Source organism: Penaeus japonicus, unplaced genomic scaffold, assembly GCF_977035675.1.
Source record: "Penaeus japonicus unplaced genomic scaffold, GWHDUDI00000001_assembly GWHDUDI00000029, whole genome shotgun sequence".
Taxonomy (NCBI): domain Eukaryota; kingdom Metazoa; phylum Arthropoda; class Malacostraca; order Decapoda; family Penaeidae; genus Penaeus; species Penaeus japonicus.
The window spans coordinates 23,038,628-23,048,627 of NW_028234431.1; the positions used below are offsets into that span (position 1 = coordinate 23,038,628).

A 10,000-nucleotide genomic window follows, 5' to 3' on the forward strand; every position below is an offset into this window, starting at 1 on the left:
GAGAGAGTTAACAAGAAAAGGCTTTAAATCAAAATAATATAGTGATCATTATCAGCTCGTCTTATATGAATTAATATAAACAGTTTTTCTTCACATTTAATTTCCTGCAAGGGATTATTACTTCTTCAAGTTGTGCAAAGGCTTGTTGTAAGGACATGCAAGATAATAGCAACTGTATTGAGAAGAAGTACTGCTAAACCCATTTTCCTCTGCGTGATGATTATCTTTCAGATATAACACTTTCTGTGCCCTTAACATTACTGAGGTAAAAAGCTGTTCAAGATTTCATGTCTGATTCTTTCTATATCATTCTCCATTGAATGTTATATTCATTAAAGTTGCTCTCTTTCATGATACTAATATATTACAATACAATTGCTCTCTTTCATGATGCCATCATATTACTATATTACTAACACTTACACATATTATGTATGTTTGTCTCTGAAATTATAAGTCATATACATACTCCTCACTCATTTTACCTCACTTCCTTGGAGTGTGCTTTTCTTAAGGCAATACACATAAAGACATAAATACAGAGGCAAATAGGTAACCTCCTCCCTACCTTCATCATGTAGCGCTTTACCCGTAAGGGACGACCTTTCAGAGGAGTTCCGTCTATCGTGAGAGCCAACTCAGCAGCATCTGGAGCCTGGAAAATATACATGGAAAAGACAATGATTATGGACAGAATTTATATATCAATATCTATTTTCTTCTTAATGTAAATCTAAAGGAACTAAGACAAAAATGTGATAGAGAATGAAAACCTACACGAGGAGAAGTTGCAGGGAGGAGGAGATAGGAAACTTTGGAGAAGGAAAAAAAAAAAATTACGAGTAAAAAAAAAAAAAGTGCAACAAAAAACACTAACAGGGAAATTGAAATTCTAAGAAAGACAGGAGGAAATGGAGAGACTGAAAAAGGCTCATTTCATAAGAGTCTAATTGTCAAATGCAAAAATTACCTTGAAGTTAACATAGCCAAATCCTTTTCCAGACCCCAGCTGCCTGTCACGCACAATGCGAATATTCTCAATGTCACCGCACTCTTTGAACGCGTCTCGAAGCTCTTCCTCTTGGGCATCTTTCAGAACAAGGAACATTATTCAAAGATATGAATTTCACTGTAAAATAAAACTTCTATGTTACATTAGATATAAAAAAGAAAATACACAAAATATCACACTAAAAAAAAAAAAAGTAACTATATATAAAAGCTCACCAAATGGAAGGTTTCCGACGAAGACAGAGCACTTGCCATCGATTTTACGGTTTCCGGTGGCCAAATCAACCTGAAGGTGTTTTCCCATATACTCCTTGTTGTTGGCTTCCAGTGCTTTTATAGCTGTTTCCTTGTTCTTAAACCTCACATAAGCAATATATGTAGTCTGTGACTTATGGAAATTTCCCCTGTGGCAAAATAAAACAGTTACAGTTAACAAATGGTAAGACTTAAGAGATCTGAAGAAACAGTAGAGACCATCAGGTGCAAGTCTATCTATACATGTGCATGTGCATCTGTATGCACATGCACATGTATAAATATGCACATGAACAGACACAAAAACAGATACAGACACAGAGAGACAGACAGACACACATATGAATTGAGGGTTTTCCACTTTCATTAAATGGGAAATGCAAGTAAAATGATGACAATGGCAAATATTCATCCTTTCCCCTTCATAGAACAGGTGGCAACACATTGATGCCCCTGCCAGTTTGGCTGAGTGTATAAGGATGTAAATAGTCATTCTTTTCATCATGACAATAAAGAAAATGTGTCAAATTTCATAATTTAATAAATTCATGATAGTGAGTGTAACTATTACCATACCTCCTTTATGGTGACTAAAAGACTAAACCACCAATATTATTTGACAAAACATTGTCATATCCACATCAGTACCTTCTAGAAATCTCTAAACATGACCAAACACAAAGAGTGGAGATTTTCAGTGCTCTGATGTATAAATGAGCAAGAGCTGGGAGGAAAAACAGGTTTTGGGGTAAAGCATGAGTCTCACTTATTCCATCAACCCTACTGAATGGCAGCCCTGCATCAATTACATAAGCCCATCAGCAAGGTGTTACTCCATTGCGGACGGGTAGCAAAACTCCGATGCCATGAGCGTTTTTGACAATATGCGAGGTGTGTAAGGTACCACTGCCAGTGTGGATGTTTTGCTAAGTGGCATAAGAAGGATAATTTGTTTTTTCTTTGATACAATGAAGAAAATGTTTTGTCAAACTTCATACCTCTTCTTCCACAAATTAGAGACGGCAATGTTACACTGAGCGTACGGCATATATTCTTCTTTTGTGGAGACTAAAAGACTTAACTATACATTGTTATAGCCATGCCAGTACTTGCTATCAGTGGAGAAGATTTTCAGTACTCTAATGTATAAATGAGTGTTAATTATACACAAGGAGTTAATGGAAAAGGACAAAAGAAACCTTTTTTTTTTTTATAAATAAATAAATAAATATATAAATGATCATAAAGTCATTGGTCTTGAATAATAAGTCACAAAAATTATTTACACCGTCACGTTGCCCTAAAAGAAAGGTGACGAAAATCAATTCTAAGCACTTTTCTTTTTTAAATACTTACTTAATCATAGCCACTTTCTTGGTCTCGGCAGGATCAGCGATAGCAGCATTACGGCAACGTACAGCCTCGACCTGGATTACCATTTACAAAATAAAACGGAATGCATTACTCCAATGATAGGGATGGGTTGTCATTTTTGCATAAATAGACTAAAATAATTATTGTTGCAATACATCTATTCATGTAAAACATTTATAAGAGAAATAATCTATTCAAATTAATTTTCAAAAACACTACAATAAAGAAGAGGGTGAAATGTGCTTCTCTCTGATTTTTTAACCCATTGACACTGGAAACATTCACGGTCTAGTATAATTCAATTTAATTAATTTTCTTTTTACTCATAGAAGGCTCCACAAGCACAAAGTCACCAAGGAGTCAAATACGAACCCTACCTGACCTCACAGCACTAAAAGGATATTGTTCAATAATCTTGAAGCTTCGTTGTTTTTCTCTGTCATTTAGCTCTGAGTTCCTGAGACTATTTTATCAACCATATCAAACTTCTATTTGTAAAGATTTTTATGAAATAACTTACATTAAATAGAGACTGTCATAATTCCCATAAATAAAATAAATAACTCTTCTCTTATCACATTCATAAATTTTAGTGCTCCATATAAAACAGACGGACAGACAGATGGCCACAGACACACACAGCCCCTCCCCACACCACATGAAAAAAGAAATAAAAATATCAGCACTCACATGACCATATGTTTGAAAATACTTCTTGATATCTCTGCGTTTTGCTTTGATATCAACATTGCCAACAAATATGGTGCGTTCTTCCTGTTCAGGGTCACGCTCTTTAACTTGTCCCCTTTGGTGCTTTGCAGGTGGTTTCTCGTCATCATCCTCTTCCATTTCATCTCTGAAAATATTAAAAAGACAAAAAAAAAAAATAAATAATAATAATAATAATAATAATACAAAACACAGGGTCATTTTCCTTAGATCTCGTATACAGATACCAAAATGTTTTCTATTCGTAGATAGAAAATATGTTTACCAAAAACACAAATTCCACATTTTTTACAAAATCCATCGTTACTTTGATATTTCTTCACCTGAATGGAAAAAAAATTCTAGGTTTTGCCGAGTTGGCTGGAGTTAGCTAATTTTTTATGGGTGACATTCAATCAAAAGAGATGTTCTAAAACTCTTTCTACTAATTAACTCTAGTAATTGCATACTTATCACTAAATACATAATTATGGATGTGTTTTATAAACAAAAAATACACATTATAAGCATCCAACTTTTTCACTTCTACCACTATATAGCTTTTAAAAATATACTCACTCTTCATCTCCATCACTATAATTAGCAAGAATGCTTTTAAACTCTTCCAAGGTATTTAGAGAAGAACTTGCAGTTTCACCTTCCTTCTGCAGCTTCACTTCTGGGGTTAACTCATTCTCTCTGAAAAATAAAAAATAACTTGAAACATTCTTTGAAAGATCTCATCATACCTCATAAAAAAAAATCTTTAAAATATCCATAATCAAATAAAGAATCTATCTGGTGTCAAACTGATCATCATCTGTTTTCCAACCTTCAGCTTGAGGGTTTGTTTGGTAAAATTCCCTCTAGAGGTCACCCATGCAGTCACATAGATCGTATAAAAGGCATGATAAATGCCTACTTAAATTTAGTATCCAATTAGCAGAGATACATGACTTACATCCCTACTCCCTTCTTCTTAACCCATTCGCGCCGGTTGACGTGCTGACACGTGGTCGAAAAAAGCCCCGGACCCGGGTGACGTCCTGGCACGTGCTACATTTTCGGCCCGCGTGCCGGGAGGCCAGTAGCGACGTGCTGAAACGTCCGCATTAGAATGATAGATTATTCTTAGTACAATTCGATTTTCATACTTGATTTGTCTTAGCTACTTTAGTTTATCCTTCTAAATAGTAGAAAATGGGATATAACGTAATGTCTCAGGTACATACGTAATCTTGATTACGGCATGGTGATTTCTGTTTCTGATTTGTTGAATATGATGATCTGCTATCGTAAAGTAAATTGTAATTGGGCGAGGAATAAAAAAAAAAAAAAAAAAAAAAATTCTATAACATCTTTTTGTTGCCCCACTAAATGACACTTGAAAAAACATTGCTGTTACTTGCATTCACTTGTATGCACATGTATGGTTTATTCTCTTTCTTTTCTTTTAGGAAGAAAAAAAAAATTGAAAAAAAAAACTATGTTTGTTACTATGGAAAAAGTCAGTGCTGTAACATCTTTTTCGACTGATATACATCCTCTGAACATGATTACACTTTAGACGAAATCACGCAAACCATAAGGATAGGGTGGGTGAAAAACGCTCTGCGAGCGTCAGAGCGACCGCGCGCAGCGGGAAAACACCCCGGCTTGAAATCTTCCGGCGAAATTCCGCCCCGGCGTGAATGGGTTAATTTGACAAAAACATTATAAATAAAGCTCATAAAAGATACTGGTTGAATAGAGCAAATAAAAATATATGGCTACTAATCAATTATCTTTACAGCTAATATTTGTCATTTGCAACCCTGAGTAGTTCTGCATATATCAGGCCACACAAGTAAATTTTCCCTTTTTTCCTGTTTCTATAATATCTATAGGTATAATAATATTTATAGAATGAAAATTCTATTGCCCAGCTTAACCCATTCATGACGGGACGTATTTTTGCCTACTCCCACTTACACCAGGAGGATAACAAGCACACGACACTTCACACCTGGGTGTTTTCATGCTGCACGAAGCCACACTGAATTTTTCAATGTTTTCTTTCACATACCCTATTCTTATGGTTTTCATGAATGCATTTACAATGTAAAGACCCGTAAAAGTATTGCCATGTTCAGAGGAGTTATCTTAGTCAAAAAACATGTTACAGCAATGCTTTTCTAGGTTATTTGATTGAACTTTGCCTATATTCTTCATTTCTATGTTAAAATACCAATGGAAAGTGGATGCAATCTCTTACTTGGGCATCAAAAAACATATTTTATATTTTTTTTATCAGAATTAAAAGAAAAACAATATAAATAATCATACATGTACATATGAGTATGCAACTTGTGAAGTGATGTGACGTGATGTCATAAAAATCACACAGTTTTCTTGGTGACGTCATTTTTTTTTACGTTATATATCATTTTATAACATTCAAACACCTAAACTAAAGTAACAGAGATTAAGATATTATGAAAAATTATTATATTTAAGAACAATTTAGCGATCAATTGCTGACATTTCAGATGTGCTTTTTCTCATCGAGAAAAAGCACAACATCTCACAGGGTATCACCCAGGTCCGGGGATATTTTCCGAATATGTGATAGGACATCAACTGGCGCAAATGGGTTCAGGGTTAATAAGGAGCTACTCCTACAGATTTTCTATAGAACTATTTAACTATTTTGAAAAATATCATCAGCTGCTGATGATAAAAACGATTAACTAGTTGATGTCTACACCACTCAACCCCTAAATGACTGATGATGTGACATTCACATCAAGACTTTGCTGGTCTTCCTGCCAGTGACGTGAACACATCATGGTTTCTGTCAGGCTGTCTTGACTAAATGTCCAAGCAGAGCCAAAAACACCCCACCATTAATGGGTTAATAAGCATGATCATATTAAAGTAGTATTCCCTGTTCATTTTACTCAAAAAAAATTCCCATTCACCCGACATTTCCTGAAGTAAGGCCTATTACCTATGTTAGATCATACCCGATATTCAGTTGGAAAATATATTGGATATAAAAAAGAATGACAAACTATATATGAACTATAGGTTATACAGACCCCTCATCATCAGTATCTTCCTTTTCTTCCATGGACTTTTCTGCTGTCTCCAATGACACCTTTTTCTTCTTAGCTGTCTTCTGTTCTTCTTCCACCTCTGGAGTAGCTTGTTCTTCACTCATCTTCTTCTTCTTCTTTTGAGATCTCTTTCGCTTATTTCCTGTCTTTGCTGTCGGATTTTCAGATGGCACTTTATCATCATTACTGAAACAGAGCAAGTCTTCAGTATCATATAAGCCTCAAAGATATAATTTGAATAACTTTGGAGCAACCACAATCCACTAGTGAATAAAACACCAAGAGCTGATTAGAACTATCAAATATATATAGCATGAATCATTAGTAATCAAATACTGATTGCTTTATATCAGATATTCCATCTTAGAATTTATCGATAGCATGCACAAGGTACACTTTTACTCATCATGGAGGGTAATTACTTATCACTTTCAACATTGGATGTAACAATACAATGCAATTTGGAATTCATGTTGAACTATAGTATAGATATCAAAAGTGCACATAATACCACCAACTACCAGTCAATACCTGAATGTAATATCTAAAATGCTACATTTCCAAAGACAAAAAACTGTATACTGTCTTTACCTTGGCTGACTCTCTTCTTTCTCCAAACCACCACCATTATCTACATTTGTCTCTTCCTCATTTCCTGGTTTCTTTGTTTGGGACTTCTTCATTTTCTTCTTCTTTGTGGTAACTGTTGCATCAGTTTGTTCCCCATTCAGTCTGCATCAAAACAGGCAATCAACATGATACTTCAATATCCAAAATAATATATCCATAGAAAAATATTTTCAGCTTGTGTAAGAATGGAACTCAAGCTACAGTTGTGTAATTTCAAAAATATGTATAAAACTTGGGGAAATGATGAACTTACTCAGCCACTGCCACCATACTGGATCTTCTTCAAATAAACTCAAATGACCTGAAAATAAAGAAAAATACGTCAATTGATTTAAATGAACTTCCAATATGGCAATCATACAAGCTAACATAAATGTATATATAAAAATATGATTAGCATTTCAACTTTGAATACTATCCTTCCTGCAGTAAGACTCTTTTCAGCTCTAAAATTCCTGTACAACAGGATAAAAATAAACTGCTATAAATCTAATATCATGACAGCAACTGTTACACAAATGTCAATCTAATCCATCCACGCCAGGGATATTGCAACTCTAAATGGTCAGAATGCCGGGGTTTTCGAATGCCTCGGGATTCTCTACTAGTCAGCTCACCTGGCACGCCAGCCTTGACCAAATATCTAGTCACCAGCAACTGACCCAAAAACCACTGAACGTGATAGCAAGTCAACCGGCGCAGATGGGTTAATACCCAGTTCATTGAATATCAGATATACAATTAATCTTTGCTAGAATGGATGGCAATTATGGATTATAACAACCATAGTCATGTGCATAGTGATATTACAGAAACTATGTCAAGATAAAGACACCATTAAGCGGTTACCATTGGCTTCTGCAAATAATCAAGTTCCATTCAGCTATTCCAGTAGTATCCCCAAACTTTTTTTTTTCATGAATTCACAACATACAAGAATATCAAATATAATGGTTCTGTAATACTCTGATCTATTGACTCCACATACCTTTTACATCGTATTAAGAGCCTATCCGATATTAAAATGTTACCTTACAGAAATACTTCCCCATCAAGACTCGTACAAAATAAAACCGTTTATACACTATCACACACTGAATAACTGTTTAATGAATGAAGTTAATTCACTGAGAGTACTACTACTCCTTCCTCATTCTACCTTTGTCTCGGAATGATGCTCTCCTTCTCTCTTAACACACGGGAGTCTGAATTCGAGGCTGAAATAAGCCACGAGAGAAACACTTCTTGTTCCTCCACACGTGTTGGTCGTCAGCGTTGGTTGTGTCCGAAGGCTTTGCTCCTGTTTGGACTGTGGCTTTGGGATGCGATATCCTATTTTCCAAAGACTGCAGGATATAATAGAAACAGCCGTCTCTCTTCATGTAGGTAAACCTTTCCTCGTAATTTTAATTTTTATTTGCTATTTTTACCTGATTTTAATCGTATTGTCGATAATTCATAATATTACTAATGTATATACTTGGCTAAACTCTGTCAAACTCAGAGCCGCTTTCAAAGGAATCGGACAGACGTGACGTCACAACAAAACAAACCCGCATGTGAGTTCGATCATGTAAATAAATGTGCTAAAAGTGCCATTTAAATGCAAAATAGATGGAACTTACTCTCATGAAACATCCGATAGATGATTTTCCACCAAGTCCCAAACCCTTATATTAAAACAAGAAGGAAGAGACGAAATATAACACAGGTTCTTACTTCGCTGGTGATTTCAGCTTGAGCTTCAGGTAAGTTTAGTTTGAATCATTATCAATATCTAATACAACAAAGAGATTTGAACACTTGTGATTGCTTGAGATAGAGGGAAATACAAGCACCGAAGAGCTTCTAAAAGTTAGACCCCCTTCATTTTATGATTAAATATCGAGAATTTTCAATCGTGACGTGTCGTGATTACTATCAATTTTTGAAGCAATAGTTGAAGAAAATTGGTATATCTTATTATGTTACAGAGAATTTCGAAATGGGACTTTCTTTCTGTGAGTGTAATTAATTAAAAATTACAGTGATATATGATAGACTAGAAGGCCTGTAATCTTCAGACCAACCTGATTGTAGCGCTCAAGCAAAGGCTGACTAACCGCAACTAAATGTATTCCTGCTATGAAAAGTATGGAACAGTTCCCTTGTTGATGATTAACTCATTGGTTGCAGTATTGAATAAATATTTGTGCAGTAGGACAGCTGGTTTACACTGTCTGGCACGGTGCCATCCGTGTCTATGACAGACTCTGCCTTTGCAGCAGATCATGCCATCCGCTGCTAATGGGTTAAGCAACATGAAGGGTATAAGCTCCATCTGGCCTGAGTAAATGTAATTAAGGTTTTGGCTTTTACCTCTGGATCCTAGCTGTGTGCATGTGGGTATGTAAAAACTATTTACAGAACAAGTATATAAGATATTTTATTTGATCTAGTTTCAGTGTAGAAACTTCTTCAATAGATCCTTATGAAATTTTCTCACTTTTTTGTTTATTTGGTATGTCATGTACTACCTCTATTTGTTTGTGTTTTTTCATTTTCTTTTTTATCTATGTCCCTTGTGTCACATCAGTTTCCATTAAAAAAACATTGATTTTGTGTCATCTTGAATCTTCTTCCATTATACATTCATAAACATTCTTAATTACAGAAGAGAATATGAAGTGTTTCTCGTAAGTAATACTCCTTCCAAATGTATAACTATCATTTCCCTAAAATGTTATTCTTTTGTATTTCCAGGGGAAAAATAACTACCAGAAGAATTTATGATAGCAAGGATTATAAATGGGTAAAATATAACAAGCAAAAGCCATTTTAAAAAAACCTCAGCACAATGGATGTGTCTAGGTAAGTTTTTTCAGCAAAATGGTTTAAGATAAAAATGTCCTCAGTATGCTTTTATCTTGAATTCATATGCCCTT

General features: G+C 34.9%; 2 protein-coding genes across 3 annotated transcripts in view; one reads left to right on the top strand and one right to left on the bottom strand.

Moving 5' to 3' along the window:
- Positions 1–8,375, bottom strand: part of LOC122257702 (uncharacterized) — a 9,405-nt gene extending 1,030 nt beyond the window's left edge. Inside the window, exons 1-10 of the mRNA XM_043023156.2 lie at positions 8,236–8,375; positions 7,330–7,377; positions 7,038–7,178; positions 6,429–6,632; positions 3,928–4,047; positions 3,331–3,496; positions 2,623–2,693; positions 1,228–1,415; positions 971–1,089; positions 569–655 (exon numbers count right to left, since the gene is read on the bottom strand). Coding sequence (XP_042879090.2) covers positions 569–655; positions 971–1,089; positions 1,228–1,415; positions 2,623–2,693; positions 3,331–3,496; positions 3,928–4,047; positions 6,429–6,632; positions 7,038–7,178; positions 7,330–7,346 — 1,113 coding nt within the window. The 5' untranslated portion in view covers positions 7,347–7,377; positions 8,236–8,375. The remainder of the gene's footprint in view (positions 1–568; positions 656–970; positions 1,090–1,227; positions 1,416–2,622; positions 2,694–3,330; positions 3,497–3,927; positions 4,048–6,428; positions 6,633–7,037; positions 7,179–7,329; positions 7,378–8,235) is intronic.
- Positions 8,376–8,598: 223 nt separating this feature from the next.
- LOC122257701 (uncharacterized) overlaps positions 8,599–10,000 on the top strand; it is an 11,000-nt gene continuing 9,598 nt past the window's right edge. Inside the window, exons 1-2 of one of the 2 annotated variants that reach the window (XM_043023155.2) lie at positions 8,599–8,824; positions 9,819–9,926. In XM_043023155.2, coding sequence (XP_042879089.2) covers positions 9,913–9,926 — 14 coding nt within the window. In that variant the 5' untranslated portion in view covers positions 8,599–8,824; positions 9,819–9,912. The remainder of the gene's footprint in view (positions 8,825–9,818; positions 9,927–10,000) is intronic. The other variant, XM_086554109.1, reaches the window with a different exon arrangement.